Consider the following 22,008-nt stretch of genomic DNA (forward strand, 5'->3'; position numbering starts at 1 on the left):
ACTTCTTATTTTCCTTATTTCTTTGGTATGTGGAAAGTTTTTTCCATGCTCTTGTGTTGGTAGTGTAAGACATAATTCTAATGCATAAAAAAGGGACTACAGCAACCTAAGAATGTACAGTAGTTGATAATTCTCTAAAGATTATTTTCTTCTAGTATTTTGACATTTGAAATATCAAATTGGGAAGGCTTCCCTCTGTCAAGCCCAGTTTGTTTACATAGCTAACAGGTCAACGGTGGATGTGATATTACTGCATCAAATAATAGAGAATTATACAACGTTACGGCAGCAAGTTAACCTGCGACTGGCTTTTAATAATTTAAGTAGATTCAAATCATGGTCAGTTATGCTCACCAAAGATTTTTAACGACACTCAGTCAGAATAATTCCTGCCTTCTATCCCTCAACCTGGTTTCAGGAGAAGGTTTCAGAACAGAAGCACCTTACTCAAGACTCAGCATGAATAAGGGCATCTGAAAGGGATGTATATAGGTTCCATGGTTATTCCTAGTTTATATTCAGTAAAACAGAAGTGAGAAGAATAAGAAAGCATGCCCTGCTTGCATAAATGTAATGGCTACATCATATGTATCTTTGACAAAACTTGGTATTTGGATGACTATATGATTACACAGACACCAAAAATATATTGCCAAGACAAAGTTGATGATTTATACAAAAGTTAAAAGGAATAATATACAACTGATTTTTAAGAAATGAAGAAATGGAAATAAAATATTTGTCATATTTAGGAGTATATAAATATGCTAGCTAAAACAATGATTACAGAAGTCATAATACTTTATATGGGACTGATAGCCCTCTTGCTGATCTAACAATAAAACTACTTCAGGATTATAGTTACAATAAAGACATGCTCCATTATCTATCATGGTGCAGAAATTTGGTTCAGCCACAGGTGAGAAAGGCTTAATTAGGCCAGTTAAAAAGATTTTAAGAAAGGCCTTACAATACCTGGGTATTTTCCTGAGGTACACCTCAGATATGAATATGGAGTACTAAAGAACAGGTGCAGAGGGACAGGGGATTGTGTGATGCACTAAAACTATTCACACTCATACAGAAGTAAATAGCTGATGCAGGGGAAGAAAATATCTTGGGTACATGAAAAATTAATGAAGAGCTGGTTTGTGGAGTTCATGGAGTAAACTGTAGTCAAACACAGGATTAGCTGTTAACTATTTAGGTAAACATTTTGTTAACTGGAATGTCTAATGAAAACATTCAAGTGATATGGGAAGAAAATATCTTGGGTACATAAAGAAATAATGAAGAGCTGGTTTGCAGAGTTCATGGAGTAAACTGTAGTCAAACACAGGATTACATAAACATTTAGGGAAATAGCTAATGAGTAAGACATTGGGTTAAGATGTCAGAAAAAAGTAAATGCATCTAAATGAACTGATAGAGATCCTATCAATATTTTGGGAAGGATGTGTGATAAATCTTTTAGTTTTACACATTGTTAGCTACACAAAGGACATGGGAGTGGGGTAGGGAATGAATGCAAGTGAATTTGGTTGGTGACAGGTATTTAATTGTAATACTACCCAGCTCTGTACAGTAGATGGAAAAAGCCTGACTATGACCCAAGTTTGCTTAGTGACTATGATACTGAAAGAACTGGGTGAGGAATGGGAAGAGGGTGGCAACTGTCAGCTCCCAGAGTGTGGTGATTTGTGGTCAGCCATTGCTGCTAGTGCAACTCCACTTAAACTAAGAGCTAGGTTTGGAACTCCAAGACAGCGATGACAACCCTCTGGGATGTTTGCTCATGAGCATGCTGTGAAGACTGGTAGAGATGGGTGAAGGCTGCCAGCCTAGTCAAACATAATTTGGTATATAATTCTGTCATTTGTAAATATGAATGTTGAACTACAGTTCATTATTGAAAGAATATGCTGTGAAATGCTGAACTTAAAAAAATGTAGCAACATTACCCTCTGCTGTAAAGAAAGCTAAGCCAAGCATTTCTTGTATGTCCTTTGAAGATGAAATTATTTCATGCCTGTCCCTTTGAAGTTAGAATTTGGAGTTGATACGTCTGGAGTAAAGCATCCTGCCTATTGTTTTAACTTAAGGAATAGTTATTAGGTTTTACATATGGAATGTCTTTTATTGATGTAGTTTCCTGCAGGTGCAAGATAACAAGAATGTAGTATCTGTCAGCCTGGGAACCCCAGCAATGTGTGAAATGATGTAATGGGAATCAGGACTGAAAATAACAATTTAAACAGAGAGAATCAGAAGGCATTAAGCATTTTTGTCTTGACCATCCAACTCCCAGCACTGCCTGTTGTCATATGTAAGTTATCTTAGACTTGTGTTTTCTTTTAGAAATAGCTAGGAACTAGAAAGATTAGACTAAGTGGTTTCCTGTGATGTCAGAACTGTACTACTGAATTATTTTAAGTATTTGTGTGTGATCTCTGAACTCTTGACTAGCACTGTGTAGTAGAAAGTATTGTCTTGTGGCTTTAATTATTTATTATTAAATATTTTAAACCTTTCAACTGTGGCTGCTTTGTGTAGAGATAAGTTAAGCTCTAAGAGTACATTGCATGTATATAAGGATCCTGTACCAAGTCACTCTAATAAGCCTTGACTGTTTAGTTATACTACCAACTGGATAATAATATTGCACAGTAATAACTGGACACCCTTTTAAGGGCCTTTGAGTAGCTGATAAATATTAGCTGGGTGGTGGCCAGTGGTACTACCATATAGTCTGGGCAAAAGGGGCACAGCTGGAGAACCTGTGCCAACCTTCCCCAGAAGTGTTTGTGTGGTTGCATAAACTCTTATCTCAAAGTGTGTGTGTGTCAGCTACTTGGGCAGGAGCACAAAACACTGGATGGACAGAAAGGGTTCTGGAGATTATAGCTTGCCCAGCAGGCTGAGATCTGGACCCTATAGCTGTGCCAGTTGGGAGTCTTACTGGGGACCTGGGGAGCAAGGGAGTGACCAGCCCCAGACTGACTGTGATCTCTGTGTACTCTTAAGGGAAATTGCACTTTACTGTGTGTATTTGTTATCTTTTCCTCATATATGAGACACCCTCTCTGGTGGTAGTGTTGAGGATTGAGGCTCCTTGATTGCTGGGCAAGAGCACGGGTGTCACATTTATGGTGGCAGTGGTTGGGATATCCTCACATTTGTGTTTGGCAGTGGTGGGATATCCGCATCACATATTAATTAGGTGGCAAATACTAATTGGCTTGTAGTAGTGTGGGTAGAGTGAGTCCTGTAGCTTGTGTACAGTGAGCTTTGAAGGTGTTTTGTACTCTAAAAACAGCCACGCAGTGAATACTTAGAGTTCAGATCACAATTGTTTTATTTCTTTTGTTAGCTTAGTTAGTCTGGGTGAGCAGGCAGCATGTCAGCAGAGGAGTATGGAAAGCTGACAAGGAGCCAGCTGGTGGAGATGTGCCAAGCTAGGGGACTGATGCATTGAAACCTGACTAAGGCAGACCTGATTGCAGCCTTGGTTACAGCTGCATCAGAAAAACAGCAACCAGGAGGACAATCAGACTAGCAGTGGAGATATAATACCCTCGGAGAATGGACAGCTCAACCTTTCTGCAGTGGACTTAAAAATCCAGCTGGAGCTAAAGAGACTTGAGTTGGAGCCCAGGCATGTGGAATTAGAAGCAACTGAGATACTGAGGTGTCTAGAAAGTGAGGAGAATGAGAAACTGATATGCCTAGAAGCTGAGGAAAAAAATGGGCATAGGCAGCATGAGAAGGAGATGCTGACTCTTCGCCAGAGTCATGGAGGTAATGGGGAAGGGAGTAACTGGACCCCAGAAGCACAAAAAGTCAGTAAATTTCTTTTGCAGTTTAAAGACGGGGATAATTTTGATAGTTTCATTCATATGGTTGAGAGGGTATGTAAACAGTATGAAGTTGACCAAGGGCTCTAGGTATGGTTCCTGACCCTCTTACTCCATGGTAAAGCTGTAACTGTATTATCTAAAATGTCTGACGTTGCATGTTTTGATTACACTGCTGTAAAAAATTGTCTATTAGAGTTTTTTAAGCTAACACCTGAGACATACAGGAAAATGTTTTGTGAGCATAGATGCAAGACAGATGAAAGTGTGTGTGAATATGTTGCTGAACTGAACACTTATTTCCATAGGTGGGTGAGTGGATGTCAGGTCACCACTTTTGAAGGTCTGGCAGACGTTTGGTGGGGGAACAAGTCCTTAGCACTTTGCCTGAGGACATGAGGATCTGGTTAGCTGATAGACAATGTGCTACTTCAGATGAGTTGGGGAAGAAGGGAGACCTATACCTGGCAAGCAGGGCAGCCCTGCACAGGAAGGGGACACCCAGTACTGCTCATGGGTCTAAAGGAACCCATGGTGGGCAGCAGAGACTGCTCCACCAGAATTGGCCAGTAGCAGGGGAAGCCACTAGTCCAGGTACATGTCCAGGACCTAGGGTTAAATGTTTTGAGTGCAACCAGTGGGGCCATGTGGCATACAGATGTCCACAGAGACAAAGTGGGGAACCAAAGGTGAGGGAGCCAGTAACTGGGAAAGATGAAATGCTAATAGTAGGTTTTCTTGAGACAACAGGGGTACCATACTACCATCCTGCAGATGTCCTGATAGGGAAAGAGTTGGATGAGGCAGTACCATGTACTTATGCAGTTACACGCAGTCAGGTTAGGAGACAAGCATGTGGATCTGGTAGCTTGGAGGAGACCCAGACAGACTGCATAATTGCAGCCAGGACAGGTGAGGTGGTTACTTCAGGGAGGGAGCTACTATATAGCAGTGAGACTGAATGTGAGCCACAGCTGCTTGTGGGTACTGTTGTTCCGTTGGACAGAGTGACTGCAGTGGTAGAGGTGAGTAGTAGTACCCAGGCTGACAGTGAGGCACCACTGTCAGAGGATGCCAGACTTCCTGTGGAAGGGGAGCTGGGAAGGGTTACAAGGAGAGAGTTGAGACAGGCTCAGCTCTCAGACCCTACATTGCAAGGCCTGAGGCAGGTAGCTAGGGAGGCACCTGATTCTCAAGGAAAGGGGGAATCTGTATACTGGGACAAAGGGTTACTATACAGAGAGTGGACCCCTGAAGGAGGGCTAGGAGGTGAGAAAGTACAGCAGTTGGTAGTGCCTAGAGCCGACCATCTTATGCTTCTAGCCATAGCCCATGATATTCCCTTTGCAGGTCATATGGGCATAAAACGTACAAAGAGGTGTATTATGCAGAACTTCTACTGGCCTGGAATTTCCAGAGATTTAACAGGGTACTGCAGGACCTGTGAGTAGTGCCAAAAGGTAGGCAAGGCAGGAGACAAGGTGAGAGCTCCTTTGATACCTTTGCCTGTGACTGAGGAGTCATTTCAGAGGGTAGCTATGGATATTGTGGGTCCTCTGAGTACCCCAAGTTCCACAGGGAAAAAGTATATCCTAGTGGTAGTGGATTATGCTACACATTACCCTGAGGCAGTGGCTTTGTCCTCCACTGAGGCAGAGAAGGTGGCAAATGCGTTGTTAGAGATTTTCAGCAGGGTAGGTTTCCCAAAGGAAATACTGACTGACAGAGGTGCCAATTTCATGTCAGACCTGCTGGCTTGTCTGTGGACGTCCTGTGGGCTGAAGCACATGAAGACCACCCCCTACCATCTCCAGACTAACGGTCTTGTTGAGAGGTTAAACTCTACAATCAAGTCCATGCTATGAGAATTTGCAGATCAGTTTAAGAGGCAGTGGGACAAATATTTGCCCCATCTGTTGTTTGCTTACAGAGAGGTTCCCAGGAATCCACAGTTTTTTCACCCTTTGAGTTGCTGTATGGGCACAGGGTGAGGGAACCTCTAGATTTAATTAGAGATGAGTGGGAAGGTGAGTGTGAGTCTCACAAGGAGTCTGTTGTGGCATAGATCCTAAACCTCAGGACAAAGCTCAAGGAACTGATGGGCTTGGCCCAGGAGAACCTGGCAGAAGCCCAACAACAGAAAAAGGTGTGGTATGACAGGAATGCTCGAGCTAGAGAGTATGCTGTGGGGCAGCAGGTAATGGTTCTCATTCCTGTCAGACACAACAAGCCGCAAGCAGCTTGGGTGGGTCCCTACAAGGTGGTAAGAAAGGTAAGTGATGTTAATTACATAACAGAACTGCTAGGCAGATGGCAGGGGCACAAATGGTACCATGTTAACATGAAGAAACCATACCATGATAGGGAGGCCCTTGTGCTGAGCATTTGCAGTGGATTGAAGGAGGAGTCGGAGGGAGATCTGGGGACTGATCTCCTCAGTGAGGCTCGGGCTGACACCTCAATGGAAGGGGTAGCAATGTCCAAGCAGCTATCTCCTATCCAGGTTCAAGGAATCCGAGCAGTATTGCAGGAATTTGGGGACATGTTCACTGGGAAACCAGGGTGCACCTACCTGGTGCAGCACCAGATGGATACAGGACCCCAAAGGCCTATTAGGCAGGCCCCTTATAGGGTGCCTGAGAGAGTCAGACAGACCTTGAGGGAAGAGGTACAGGAGATGTTGGAACTAGGGGTGATTCAAGAGTCCAACAGTCTCTGGGCCTCCCAAGTGGTGCTGGTGCCAAAGAAGGATGGCAGCACCAGGTTCTGTGTGGACTACAGGAAATTAAATAGTCACGTAGAGTCAGATGCTTACCTCATGCCTAGGACAGATGAGGCCCTAGAGCAGCTGAGTGGAGCTAAGTATCTTACCACCATTGATCTTACCAATGGTTACTGGCGGGAGACCTTGACTCCCAGTGCTAGAGAGAAGTCAGCCTTTGTGACTCCTTTTGTTTTGTATGAGTTCACAAAGATGCCCTTTGGGATAAAGAATGCCTCAGCAACTATCCAGAGGCTGGTAGATCATATCCTAGCAGGAGCAGGAGGGTTTGCCCTTGCTTACCTGGATGATATTACCATCTACAGCCATTCCAGGCCAGAGCAGCTTCAGCATGTCAGGGAGGTGCTGGGCAAACTAGAGAGGGCAGGGTTGACCATTAAGCTGAGCAAATGTCAGGTGGGTATGGCAGAGGTCTTCTACCTAGGACATAGAGTGGGGAGTGGTAAGATAAGGCCATTACCTGCCAAAGTGAAAGCCATTTAGGCATGGCCTGCTCCTGTTACTAAAAAGCAGGTGAGGGCATTTTTAGGGACAGCAGGCTACTACAGAAAGTTGTTCCCCAGTTACAGTACCATAGCTGCTCCCCTCGCAGACCTGACAAGGAAGAACAGGCCAGATAAAGTACTGTGGATGCCAGCATGTGAGCAGGCATTCCAGAAGCTTAAAGAAGCTTTGGGAGGACCCCCTGTGTTAGCCAGTCCAGATTACAGCAAATAATTTGTTGTGCAGGTGGATGCTTCAAACCATGGGGTGGGGGCTGTACTTAGCCAGATTTCTTCAGAGGGGGAAGAGCACCCAGTGGTTTATCTCAGTCGTAGGCTCCAACCCAGGGAGGAATGCTATGCAGCTGTAGAAAAGGAATGCCTAGCCATAGTGTGGGCACTGCAGAAACTTCAGTCTTATTTATATGGAAGGAAATTCACTGTTATGACAGATCACAACCCCCTAATATGGGTAAACACAGCCAGCCAGAAAAATTCCAAGTTGCTAAGATGGAGCCTGGGGTTGCAAGTATATGATATGTCAGTGCAGCACCGCAGTGGGATTAGCAATGCACATGCAGAAGGGCTCTCAAGACAGGGAATGGGGTAAGGTATACTCAGATAGACCTAACTCTCTGAAGCAGCGTTTCTCAAGGGTCACTTGAAAAACTAGCTTGTGTTCTCTGGGGGGGGGTGTAAAGACTGGTAGAGATGGCTAAAGGCTGCCAGCCTAGTCAAATAATATTTGGTACATATTTCTGTCATTTGTAAATATGAATGTTGAACTACAGACTTGTTTTCTTAATTGAAAAACTAGGCTGTGGAATGTTGAACTCAAAACAATCTAGCAACATTGCCCTCTGCTGTAAAGAAAGTTGTCAAGCATTTCTTGTCTGTCCTTTATATAAATATGTGTTTAGGATAAGCATTATGACTACAGACCTGTTGGTTTTATTAATGTTTCACAGAAGATCATAGAAAGATTCTGCACAGTTTGGTGGAGAACCTGTGTACTGCTTTTCTGGCCAGTTGTAGACAGCATACCTTCATACTGCAGAGGAGATATAAGTATAATAAAACCTGGTCCTATAACTGGTCACTACCGAGAAGGGCATGGGGAACTCTGTGGATTTAGTGTTTGATGCGCACAGACTTGCAGGCCTCTGACATTATGCATCACAGGCAGTCGGCATGAAAACTAAAGGATATGCGAGTCGGTCACAGAAATAATGGAGTGTACTGGAAACATGCTCTCTGTTCAGAAGTACAGAGTTATTCTAAAAGGACTGCTATGAAGATAAAAGTCAAAAAGCAGTGGACTGACACAGACTTTGGTGCTGGGTCCAGTCCTGTTTAGTATACTTGTAACAGATATCACAATGGGTTTGGAAAGCAAGATCATCTTATATGCTTATGACATCAAGAAAAGTGCAGCAGCCAATGCTAGGGGGGGGGGGGGTAGTGTCTAAAAATGAAGCAGTCAATGATAGGGGGATAGTGTCTAGTGAGAGCTGCGATGGGCTGGCATTGTGAGCAGACAAGCAGTAATAAGAATTTAATGTAAACATCTGTAAAGGTAGCTACTTTGAAGAATGTGGACTGACAGAATTTATGTAATCATAGTAGGAATGGCCTTACACAGGACAGAGAAAAACATTTGATTTAGAGTGATGACAACCATATTTAAATGTTTATGCTAAATCATGCTATACAATATGAAAAGACAGTGGAGAAGACTGATAAGATGCCGCGTTGTAGAGTACAAAGGGTACATACCAGTGAGGTTGTCATGTTGCTTCTATATACAGCACTTATAATGCGACTCCTGGAGCACTGTGTACAGTTTTGAAGGCACATAACGGGAAACTGAGCTGGTAGTCCACTTTAACTCTTCTCTACTGTAACTCAACCACCAAGACCCTTTTACTCCTTTTCACATCTGCAATTTATTTCACTCTAATTTCTCGCATTGTTTAAAACTTAAAAATTTATACACTCGATTTACTATATATCCACACAGCATTGCTCTAACATTGTACCATTTTATTGCCACTTAAGTAAAATTTTACTTTTATCTATTTTGTATCCCTGGTCAGTTTTTGACCATGGGATGAGAGAGAAATTTCTCAGATCTGATCAGTTCTCTACCTAAAGAAACAAATTCAAATCAAGTGCTATCCATAAAAATGTATTTGTACAGTATGGCTTGCATCATCTATTTCTGACTACAACACTGCCACAATACAGAGAGAAGATACCTGATCATACCTTCATGAATGTAGGACATTTGCCCTGTACCAGTGACTTAGCTGTGACAAGAAGTTGTTGACAAATGGCAGGAAGCTTTTCTAACTCATTAAGAAGGATTGTTTTGTCCTCTTCTTCCAACTGAAAAAGAAAATGATAGAAGAGTTATTTATTACGTCATTCAATGTATTGGTTGCCCTTCTTGCAAAATTTTCTAAGCTACACAATGTCAGAAGTTAAGTTTTCTCTAATCACATTTTATCATTACATCAACTTACTATGTGCACAAGCCCATGTTTGAAAAATACAAAATGATGAAAGTATTATTTAGAATGATAAATGCATTAATACTGGCCCTACATTTAATGGTGTATGATTTTTGACTCTGTTCTAAAGCTAGATGGCTTTGTGGATGTTACTTCCCTACACATGTATTTCACTGAATAACTGAACTATGTATGTGCCCAAACAGAGGTAATTGTATATGACTATAATTCAGTATATCAAGAAAATGGAGTCATAACTATCAAATTGCCAAGTACGCTAGGCAGAGGCTCCACCAGAATTCTGTACACGCTTTTGCTACTTGTACTATTCTCCGCTTCAAACACTGTAGACAAATGAAATGATGCCTTTCATGCTGAAGTACATTGATTTTTTACACTCACAATACACATTATATACAGAGTGCAAAGTATACAGGCTTTCAAGTATTCACCATATCAAGTCTTTGAAGAAGACTCCTATATCAGAAAATGGCACCAAGAACAGATTTTAGTAACCTGTTGTCTAATCAGCAAGTATATCATGCCAGTTTTAGGGGATTTTGTAAATGCAGACGTGGTGCCATTCATAAAAAAGACATTATCCCACCCAATAATTTTCAACTAAAGATAACTCAGTAAAATGGAGACCTCCTCTGGTAACCCTTCTGTAAAGAAAAAAGACAATGCTAAGTGGGACAGCACAGCTCTCTCAATCCTTGACTTTGTTTGTTTCTTTCGGCTTTTCCCGGTTAGGGGTCGCCACAGTGGAACTCCGGTCCGCTAATGATTGGCAGTAGATTTTGATGTGCTGGTTTGCCGGGCCCAACGCACAACCTTCAACGAAGGAACGCCCATTCATGCATGTCGCCACACAGAAGACGCTCTGAGAATCGAACGGGCAACGTCTAATTGTGAGGTGACAAAGCTAATAGATGGTTATTCATTTTCTGCATTATCTATTTCAAGACAGAGACTCTGAGCCAAGTAATCACAACCAGAACAGAGGTCCAAAATTCAGGAAAAGGAAGGGAGAAGCACAAAAAGTACAAGTATCAACTTCAACAACTCATGACCTGTAAGTCCATTTACCAAATCTTGGTAAAGGAATACGTTTGAGCCAGGTAATGTTTACACATTTATCCACAGAGCATAGCTCTCAACCTATATGCACAAGAAATCTGGCCAAAGCCAAAAATAGTTGTGGGGGGCAAAGGCCCAAAGACAGGGAGAGATATTAAATATTGGTCTTAACACCTCTGGAAGTCAGTAAAATAACAGGTTTTACATTAGCATGCATTTTCTGAGTGATATGAAGTCTGAAACTCAAATGTTGGTGATTACTTAGCGAGTTCACTACTCAATGATTTGCTAATAATCCACAAATCTTGCATGGAATTGCAAATAAAATGCAAAAATTTGGATATTCTGTCAACATCTGGACAACTGAGATATATGTCACAGAGAAAGTACTTTAAAATGGAAGCTAAGAGTTCCTTAGTGTAATGCTTGTGCAAGACATTTGACAGCTGTGTGTCATATCACATAAGGTTGAAGCCGATACACAAAACAAGTCATTTGGATAGTCCCTGCCCCTCAAGCAACTTGGTTATAAAGACAGTTAAGTGTAATACACATAGGCATTTGACCAGAAAGAAGTAATATCCAAGTTGTAAATGCTTAACTCAAGTTTGCAAGCTTCACTCTCATTTTTTTTTTTTTTGGCCAGAAGAGTAGAATAAAATGGTTGACTGGTTTATATGCAAATTGAAGCTACTATGGGGTGAAATCCAGAGTACATGCTAAAGGAGACACTGTTCTTATAGAAAAATGTGGCAGACTTTGCACACTATGAAGTACAATAAAAACGGTTGGGGCAGTATCTACCAGGTACAAACTTTAGTTTAATAGACTGAGGAAGAAAGGTATTTTTTAGGACAAAATTAAAATACAGGCAAGCCTAAAATGCAAAACTGCTTTAGGGCTTCTATTAACATTTTATTTTAAGCTAACATACTCAAAGAATTTACTTTTTATTGGGGAATAACTAATGCTACAGCTGGTAACCAAATGTACATTGGTGCTAAATGGGAAATTCAAACTGAAAACCTTTTAACAGAGAGAAAACAGTTATCTGTAATGGGACTTTTCTAGATGGTATCCATGATACATCTTAACTTGAGACATGTTTCTATTGGTTCTGACACTACAGAGTTGAATATGTTGTGCTTGGGATATGTATAACAGACTAGTCAGCAAAACAGGATCTTGCAGCAAAGCAGATAGTTCTAGGCAGAATCAAAATCTTGTGTGCCAGGTCTACTAAACCTATACAATGTGGTCCACAGAAGGGTCCACATATTTATTCTTTCTAATGAAAGGACAGATATACAGGCTAAACCATGCTTAGAATATGGAGATGGGGGGGGGGGGGGTTGGACAGGTTGTCACCCTTTGCAGTACGTCTCTTCTAAACAGTTTCTCCTTCAATGAAGGAAACCATTATCAGGTGTGGAGTATAAGAGGAGTCCCAATAAATGGTGGACATTGAATAAGACAGGACTGATCTGCCCAATTCATGCTAAACCCAAGTGACTGTAAGATTGATGACAAGATGAAAATTCAGCTCTTTTCTTGAAAGTAAAACTCAAAGATGTGATATATGAGAGGTAGGGCTGGTTTTAAAATTTAGTGGGTCCCCTGGATAAATCCAGTCTGTCACCCCATTGCTGTTACCCCCATAAATAACTTAATTAGTTCAGGCTAAAAAAATTTAGAAATAGTATTCTCAGTCTGAAAGTGCAATTGTGCAAAATCTTACCATACCAGTGCATGTCCTTCTCTTTACTGTTGCATTATTCTTCACCTAAGGGATCTCTTGCCAAGGATACCCCAATGTCCGGCCAGTATACCAAAGCCTTTAGGTCTTATAAGCATTGTATGTCATATGCATGCTCCCTATACAAGGCACAGGCCATAAAGGTGACATCCAGAAGTGAAAAAGCCCCAGAAGGAACAGAATAGCTTCAGGGGCAAAGGAGAACATTGTGTATCCAGAAGAAAAAAGGGAGAAGGACTCCTAGGCCAGGAGGGTAACATAAACACATGGCAAAAGCTAGGACAGAGGGTAAGGAGGGAGGGACCAAATACTGCAACAGTGAACTGCCTGAAGAGTTCCTTAACACTGGATAGCTACATCCCAGACCTGTAGAGCTAGTCTGCAAAAGAGATAAGAATCTATGCTCCCCTGCTTGTTGACATACCACATCACTGTGGTATTGTCTGTAAAACATTTAGGTGTCCAGGAAGAAAGAGGGAATGAAAAGCTTGCACACCATAAAGCAGAGCCCTCATCTCTTTTATGTTGATATGGTCTGACCTCTGATGAGGAAGCCAGAGTCACTAGACCTTTAGCTGGCCACAAGAAGCTCCCCACCTCACATTGGAGGAATCCGTGAACAGCTCTTGGGAGGGAAATGGAGCCTGAAAGGGAAACCCTGGCTTGAGAGAGAGATAGAGTGTTGATGAATCCATCACTGAAATTCGAGCTTCAAACAAAGAAAAAAAGGGACAGGGAACTCCAGGGGGTGGCAATGTTGGAGCCACTCCAATTTCAGGTACCACTGAAATATCCTCATATGGAGCATGATAACAGGGATCATGGGAATGGTGAATGCCACAAATGGCAGAGCCCTGAGAAATTCTCTGGCCATGACCAAGGACGGAGGAAGAAAGACTGAAAAAAGGTGGTCAGGGATACATCCTTGGGAGCAGGGAGAGATGTCAGCATGGGAATGATCTGAAGCCTGTTCCCGAGAAAAATGTGATTCTGGGAAGGCATCAGAACTGAATTCTGGAGGTTTATGGTGCACCCTAGACTGTGTAAAAGACAAATTATAAACTGGAGATCCTGCAACAGACCGCTGGGAAAAGGAGCTTCAATGAGTACATCTTCTAGGTAGGGGAAAATCGGTATACCCCAAAGCCTGCAAAAAACAATGACAGGAGTGAGGCATTTGGTGAATACCCTTTGGGCAGCAGAAAGGCCAAAGGGCAAAGCAGAGAACTAAAAATACAAAGAAGAAACAGATAAATGTAAACATTTTCTGAACAGAGGGTGAATGGGGATGTGAAGGTATGCATCCTTGAGATCTAGAGAAACTATAAAGGCTTGGGGAAGAAGTGGAAATAAGGTCTGAAGAGACAACATCCAAAAGAAATGGAATCATGAGAAAGGTGCTGAGTAGAGAAAGATCCAGAACTGGTCTCAGTGTGCCCTCCTTCTGAGAAACCAAAAAAAACATTCCAGAGTAAAACCCCTTCCCCACCTGGGTGGGGGGAATGAGCTGAATGGTGCCCTGATCCCACAGGGATTGCAGAACTTCAGGAAAATGAGGAAGCTGTTCTTGAGGAGGTTCAGGAATGCCTGAAAAGGGAGGAAAGGATTGCCAAATCATGAAATATCTCTGATGGATAATCAACAGCACCCAAGAATCTGAGGTGATCTGATGCCATTTGGAAAAGACAAAGAAAGGTGAAAAGACAAGGGGACCTGGTCAATGGGAACAGATGGCCTAGCATAAAATAGAACCAGGATTTTCCTGAAAAGAAGGTTTCTGGGAAGGAGGAGTCTGAGTAGACTTATTAGCAGGAGGAAGACACCAAGAACCTTTCTTACCTTGTTTGCTATGTTTTTACTTTGGGGGGCATGTCGGTCTATGAACAAAGGCAGACTTAGAAGGATAATTCCTCTAGAATTTGGGAATAACTGAGAAAAAATATGTTTAAGTTCCTGCAAGGCCTCACTCTTATTCTGGAGGGATTTAAATAAGTCAGCAGTGGCTGTCCCAAAAAGACTTTTGTTATCCAGAGAGCATAAAAAGGCTTGGCCTTAACATCATCTGGTAAAGCCTGAATATGTAGCCAAGAATAACAACTCATCTCTGAACCAAAAGCAGCAGCCTTGGAAAAGGCACCAGCTGTGCTATAGCTGCATTGTATTAAGTAATGGACAATCTGAGAAGGAACCTCAGAAGGGAAAGGGCAAAAGCCTTCACATCAGAATCAGGAATGTCAGACAGCACCTTAGATATGTGAGAAAGAAGGGCCAAAATGTACCTGGTTATATGAGTCTGGTAATAAATAGCCCTGAAAGACAGGGGTGGCAGCAGAATAAACTTTCTTGTGCAACCCTTTCCATAGTCTGACTATAGTTATCAGAAGGAAGGAGCTTATTAGATGGTAGCACCTTAAGAGGGTTTGTCAGAAGAAACTGATACCACTGAAGGATCAGCAGATGGGCCCTTGTACAGAAATGTGCAGTCCCCAGGCTCCTTGCTGAGCCCATCAGGTTTCTTTGGCACCGGAGGCTGAGAATCAGGAGCTGCAGATGCTGCAGAAAAGGTGTCCAAAAGGGTGGCCAGAACAGGAAGGACAGCAGATGCTTTAGGAGCTCATGGTATCTCCTTAGAATGTCAGAGACCTGGGAGCAGTCTCTCTTAAAATAGTCTATTATGTGGGCAATAGTATCCCTAAAAGACAACTCTTCCAAAGGGGAGTCTAAGCTTAATCTTCTTTCACTGAACCATAGTCTAGAGGGGAAGGAATTTGGGAAGAATAAGCCAGGAGTTTTCCCCCAAAATTCAATTTCTCATCTAAGGATTCCAATTCTATAGGCCTCTTAAAAGACATTGAAGTCCAGGGGAAGCAGGGACAGACACCCCTTGAAAAGGCTTCAAAGTCATTACAGCATTAAACAAACCACAAGTAAAATCCTCCCATTCACGGTGAGATCTTTAACAACAGGGGAGAGATGCTTAGATTTTGTTTTTTGTTTTTTTTTTTTTTCTGTGGGACATCTACCCAAAAAACCCTTGGAGGGTCAGACCCTTGACGAGACTCAATAACTGTGTTAGGTATTTCTTGCCTTACTAAGATCTGAGAAATCCCCCTTGGTCTCTTGGATATTATCAGCAGAGATTCCCTCTCAACATCAGGAGCAGGTGCTGGAAAAGCCTCAGAGGACGTATCAGGATTCAGATCCATGCCAGCCTCTGACAGGGTCATGGCAAAGAAATCTGAAGTAAGCACTTGATGATCCTCAGGAATTTCACTAGCTTCTAGAGAGATGTCAAGGGAGGCTGGACAGCAACCAGATCAGGCTGAACCTTTTTTGGCATTCTTTCTGACAAATGATTGGCCCTCAGGATGGGAGGATTCTGCCATAACACCTTGAGTCAACAGCTTAAGTCATTAATTCTCAAGATAGATGAACAACGGGGAGAGAGATGACTAAGTAGGGTCTTGGGTACAAACACCTGGCAGATAGAGCACTGCGTATGGTTGCAGGAAGCACCAAAGCTAAAAAAGACACTGATCATGTTGATCATTATGGGGAACCTGCCTTCCACACCGACATCTTCCTCTTCTGAAAGACACGGACACAATACCATACAAAAATATAAAAACAGAGAGAAGAAACCCCAATGGGGCACTTATCTGAGAACAGCTTTGTAACCAGCACAGCAGAAGGGGGGTTCAGACCAACGTTCAATAATGGCATTCAGACTGGCTGCAAAGAAGTCTGTATATCACCTTTAGGCACTACGCCTTGCGTGGGAGCATGTGTTACAGACAATGCCTATAAGGCCTAAAGGCTTTTGTATACTAGATGGACATCGGGCTGTCCTTGGCAGGAGATGTCTTAGGTGAAGGATACTGCAACAGTGATATGGAAGGACATCTGTAGTTACAATAATGTTACATTATGACAAGCCTGGCACCACACTAAGTTGGTCCATCCCACAGAAGGGCATTCACTGTGACTGACATTGTTTCAATGATGCTAAATTACAATTCTGCTAAGTATGGGGTTATCCTTATGTGAACTGGTACTCCCACTTAAAGATACACATATCCAACCAGTGTTCCCTCCTGTTTTTCCCCTATCCTGGTCTCTCCACATCACACAAACTACTTTTTTTTCTTTTTTTACTCTTGGGCTTACACTTCAACTTCTTCCACATGCCATGGTTTTCTAGACATTCTAAGGAGCATTTTAGAGCTGTACTACATCTTATAAATAACCATTTTCATTCAATGATGAACTGAAAAAAAAACACGACTAAGGAAATAATTCCTTTGAATTACCTTTCTTTGCATCCTTTTAACACATTGTAATGCAGTAGTGTAGCAAGGATGGGGGGGGGGAGGGTGACGGGGGAACTGCCTCAGGTGCAAAATGTTAACAGGCATCTTTTTTTGCTCTTGAGTTGAAGAGCTGGGGGGGGGGGGATTTCACTACTGTTGGAAGTTGATTGCTATAAATGTACCCACTGACTTTCTACAGTAAAAGTGGATGTATGCTTATTTATTTTTTTTGTTGCTCTTCACTTCTTGAAGAGCAGAGAGGTTGGGCACAGTTTTGGGGAATGGCACCAGACTCTAGATGAGTCAACTATGGCTCTGGCCTAACTGGTCAATAATGCACTGTAATAGCTGCGCATGACGTAACTGAAATAACTGAGGAATCTGAAGGTTGCTAGACCTCCAGTAACCATGGAGTTAGAATTGCTCTGACATGCATGTTAGAGCATTTATCCAACCTTTTGATCTAGTGATGGCCTGAAGAAAAATCATGAACAGTAAAAGAAACTCACTCGTATTTTTTTCTTTCAAGGAAAAAAAAATAAGTAAATAAGTTGTGTACAAGGCTTAATGTTGAAAGCTGACATAACAGTAGCTCACAATAAACCGAGAAGACAAATGGGTGTGAGGATACACAAATCCTTTATGGGAATACAGACTGCCTCTCTATCCCCCCCCCCCCATAAAAAGGCAATAACCTCAAAGCTGACATAATAGTAGCTCACAATAAACCGAGAAGACAAATGGATGTGAGGATACACAAATCCTTTATGGGAATACAGACTGCCTCTCTACCCCCCCCCCCCCCATAAAAAGGCAGTAACCTTCTGTGCATGCCTCGGGTGTAATACTGGGATGAAATCAAAGACACAAATGGCCACACTCATATATTTCAAGTGACTGTTTCATACATATACACAGAATGCCTCATCATTCCTACCCAAAAGAAGCCAACTTCTGTGTAGTGCCTTAAAATCATGCTAAGACAAATTAGAAAGTACTAGAATACAACATATTTAAATCTGTTGCTGTCAAACTTACATAAACAGCAAGCTTACTTACTCTTACCTCTACTCCCAAAAAATAGCCACTTGAATATGTGTTTGATATGTCATTGTGAGGAATGTGAAAAAAAATAATGATCATAGTAATGTATTTTAATTTGTTGCTTTTACACAGTACATCACCACTGCAGGTTGAACGGGCTGTAATGTCTGCCTTTTTATACCTTTATGGTTTGTGAGAAAAATAATAGAAAAAATGACCATATTATCCCCAGTCCCAACATGAGCTATAATGGCTTTCTGTGAAATCCTTTTTGGTTCATAAGGAAAGTTAAAGAAATAATTATCAAACTGTCCCCACCCTTGACAGAAGCTTTAGTGACCTTCTGTGCACACCAATAAGGCTTGATTTTGAGGAAAATTAATGAAATAATAATTGCACCATTCTCAGCCGCACAATCTACAGCAACCTTCAGTGCATACTTCTGACCAAGGTAATTTTTAGAACAGGTGGGGTGAAGGATGAGGGCAATTTTAAGGCTCATGTCAAAATCCAGTTATACAGTCTGGAGTTTGAGGTCTGCCCCCATTCATTTAATGTTTCTAGATGTGTATTAGGTAGTCGTTCTTAAGTCACCACCTATGTAGCATGGAGCACCTCAAATGTTATACAAAATAATCAGTTGCCATAATGTGGAAAATGGCCTACTTGGACAAAAGAAAAGAAAGGATAAGGTGTGAATTCAAAAAAATCTCAAGCATAACACTTCTTTCTAGTGCTAAATGCATGGCAATGACAACCAGATGAACAGTGGCAGGAGACATAAAAAGGCACTGGCAAGGCAGGATGGATATGAATGTCCATTGTTGACTCACCCATCCTTGGGAAGGAAGGTGGCTCTTGATTGCCACATGGGTGACACCAAGTGGGGTTCATAAGAATGGAATTTGGGCCTACACAGCACTCACCACTATACCAATGTGAATTCAGTGTGCAGCAGCATGGCTCCCTTGGAGGACACCCACTAGTGTAGCTCAAAAGAACTGTTGTGGGTGGGGGGGGGTCAGTTTATCTGCTACTGAAAAGTTAGGTCACTCTGCACGACAAGCAAGCTGGCCTGCTCCCCACCAGTTAAGTCTTGCTGCAGGTTGGATGGGCTGTTTGGGATTCCTAAGTATGTAAAATGGCTTGAAATGGGTGAAAGTTGGGGAGCTTATGGTATATCTCTCAACCCTTTAACAGCAAGAAATCTGTACAAAGCAATAAATAATGGGAGGGGGTCAAAGACCCCAAAATAGGGACAATTCCACTCTTACAAACTTAGAAAGTTGACAGAATATCAGGTTTTGCATTAACATGGATTTTCTGAAGGGTATGAAGTCTGAAACTCAAATGTCTGTCATTACTTCCTGACTTCAATCCTCAGTGATATTCCAGTGATTTCCCAGAAAACCAACATTTTAAGAGGAACATACCAAAAATATGAGATAAAAATCTGCATATTCTGTGAAATTTGTACAGATGAGAGGGATGTCCAATAGGCAGGTCCCAATCTGTGTAAGCAGCAGCTATTTGTTCATTATTAACAAGGACAAACTGTTTTAACTACAACTGAGCTTTGCAGTGTTGTTCTTTTCTTCTGAGAAACTACAGAAATAAAAGGGTAAAAAGAACACTTATAGCTCTGGAAAAGCAAATAGGGAACATTTTATAAAAGGCAGTCAGACTGCTCAGATTGGATTACTTGTATTCAGGCTATGAAGTATAATATGCAATAAGCTAAATGGTACATTTTTTTCACACTTGCAATATATCACGGTCTCATTGTAGTGGGAAAAGCAAAATTACTGCGCAACTTAAAGCAGTTAAATGATCAATGCAGCCGTCATACTATCTTCCTGCTGAGCTCATTAACCGGGCTGACTGTAGGGTGGACAAGAATGATTAGCCGGAAATATGAAAAGAAAGAGAAAAAAAATCATTGTGAACTAAATTTAAATGCATTGATTTGAAGCAGACATTTACAGTGCCATCTCATGGTATACAGAATGAGCTTTTAAATCTTGCTGTTCTGCAATCCAATGTAATCAGAGAAAATACAATCAAAGCTCCTCTGTAAACTCAAAGTTCCACTGCCAATACTTTATACATTATTGTCTTTCTTGCTCAAACTTACTACAAGATCTGGAATCCTTGTTTCTTGGCACTAGTTAAATAAAGGCAATGAATATGTAACTGGCCATGCTAGTTGTTACTAGCAGCAGGACTTGAAATTCCTGAGAAAGTCAAAGTGCCTGGCCTGAGGCCTAGGAGGTCACCTGATCCAACAAAAGTACAATCATGCAGGAACTTCCTGGAAAAGATGACATTCAGAAGCCATTTCTGAAGCAAGAAGTAAGGCAGGAATAAGTTACTGGAAGCAAGTATCACAAAAAGTATTCCTTAGTAAAAGTGCACTGATGGAGAATGATTATCACAGGATCACATTTCAGTTATCTGCTATGCCTACAAAGACAGCCACACACACGTGCGCATGTACAAACATACTAAATCTGTCTATATGGGAATCAGAGGAAGGATGGTAAACGGTCTTCATTAATGAAAATGTATAATGATGAAGAATGAGGGAATACAGACAAATGCGACAGCCTCGTTTTTGAGGCTGTCACTTACAGGAAACTTGACCTTAAGATGTCTGAAACACAATAATAAGTACCTGTAATAGGAGAAAGGTCTGAAGTACACACTTTAGAAAAGAAAATACGCAACAGCAGCAAGTCACAAACAGATTCTGTCTCAGCAGTATATGAACTGGCCAAAACCAACATGTTCAAATTGTGTTTTTGACTAGTTTGCTGAAATGTTATTTGAAAGTGATAGTCATTGAAAAGGAGATCTCTCCTTCTTCCTACAGTGCAGTTTCGCAAACGTAGTGAAAAGTGTAGGGAGGAGTGGGTGTGAGGGGGCTTCTTTGCCAAAAGCAGTTTTGAAAACAACACAAGATGAACCTTCATTCATTTAATCTAACTTGGATAAATGGGCAGAGGTTTGCATTCTGAAGCAGACTATAGTACCTGACAACAGTTACATAAAGATCAAAAACCAACACACTAAGTAATGTAGAAAAGATGTGAAAACATACAATTCTCAGATGCCACTGAATTTTTTTCATAATTATTATTTAGAGAAACAATGCAGCTGGCCAGGCTTTTGGAAGGATAAAAACAATAGCCAATGCTTAGACATTCTGACTTTATTAATATATGTAAAACACCTAAAATACATGCACTTTTGTCACATGTAAAGATTTCCATGACTACATAAGTTATGGAAAATAAAGTAAACTACACGTTTAAACAGCAAATTCTGAAAAATGTAGTAGAAATTTTGTATCACTAAATCAAACCATCCACACACTTAGTAGAAAAATCTTTATCCATCAGAGCATAAAGTCTTACAGCCTTTTGAGAAAAAAACACAGACCATCAAAATTAGCACTTTTGGAGGGGAGCAGCACAACGGCCTGCTTTGACTGAGACAGCGAGCTTTTAACAATGAAGCACATGGGTTCAGAATGTAAAATTTGATACAAAGGAATAGGCCACTATTTCAGAAGGCAATGTGCTCCTGCTTCATACCATTGGACATCACCAAACACATCTAAGCTACCTCAAAACATCCACTATCCTGGAGAATTTCCCTCCGCAGTACTGCTTTCACTACTGAGGAAGATTTAGCGACACACTAAGGTTTAAACAAGTGATAATCTCCACAACTACAGGTACAAGTGCAAAAAAAGCATGTAATTGCCCCATGTTGAAATTGTCTCATGAACACTCTATGGGAAGACCCCACACGGTTTTCGTGGCATATTACAGAAGTAAATTTCCTGGTCTTTCTTCCACGCATGATACTGCTGCTGCCTCAGCTAGGTTTAGAATCCATGTCTACCAGTTGGTAATCCTGTGCCTTAACCTTTGTGCTATCAGGTCAGGGTGCAAGTACAAACACAGAGTGGTAGAATCTGATACGGAAATGCTTTAATATTATATTTCTATTGATGAATAAGCATATGACATATGCTTTACCAGTGGGAAAAATCATTCTAACAGTGTGAAATGATTAAAACTGATACCTGTGAGCAACTAATCATTCATCACAACCTTAGCTTCAAACTCTGTATGTAAACAAAGCCTTCTCACAGGTATTTAATATTTTACTTCTAATAA

The 22,008-nt window shown here is 41.4% G+C and overlaps 1 protein-coding gene across 1 annotated transcript in view; it reads right to left on the reverse strand.

Annotated features, from left to right (window-relative positions):
• CTNNAL1 (catenin alpha like 1) overlaps positions 1-22,008 on the reverse strand; it is a 1,837,423-nt gene that overhangs the window by 83,126 nt on the left and 1,732,289 nt on the right. Inside the window, exon 17 of the mRNA XM_044064584.1 lies at positions 9,387-9,506. Within this exon, the coding sequence (XP_043920519.1) occupies positions 9,387-9,506 (120 nt within the window). The remainder of the gene's footprint in view (positions 1-9,386; positions 9,507-22,008) is intronic.

The sequence above is a fragment of the Protopterus annectens genome, chromosome 3.part0 (genome assembly GCF_019279795.1).
Source record: "Protopterus annectens isolate FY-2018-M chromosome 3.part0, PAN1.0, whole genome shotgun sequence".
Taxonomy (NCBI): Eukaryota; Metazoa; Chordata; order Ceratodontiformes; family Protopteridae; genus Protopterus; species Protopterus annectens.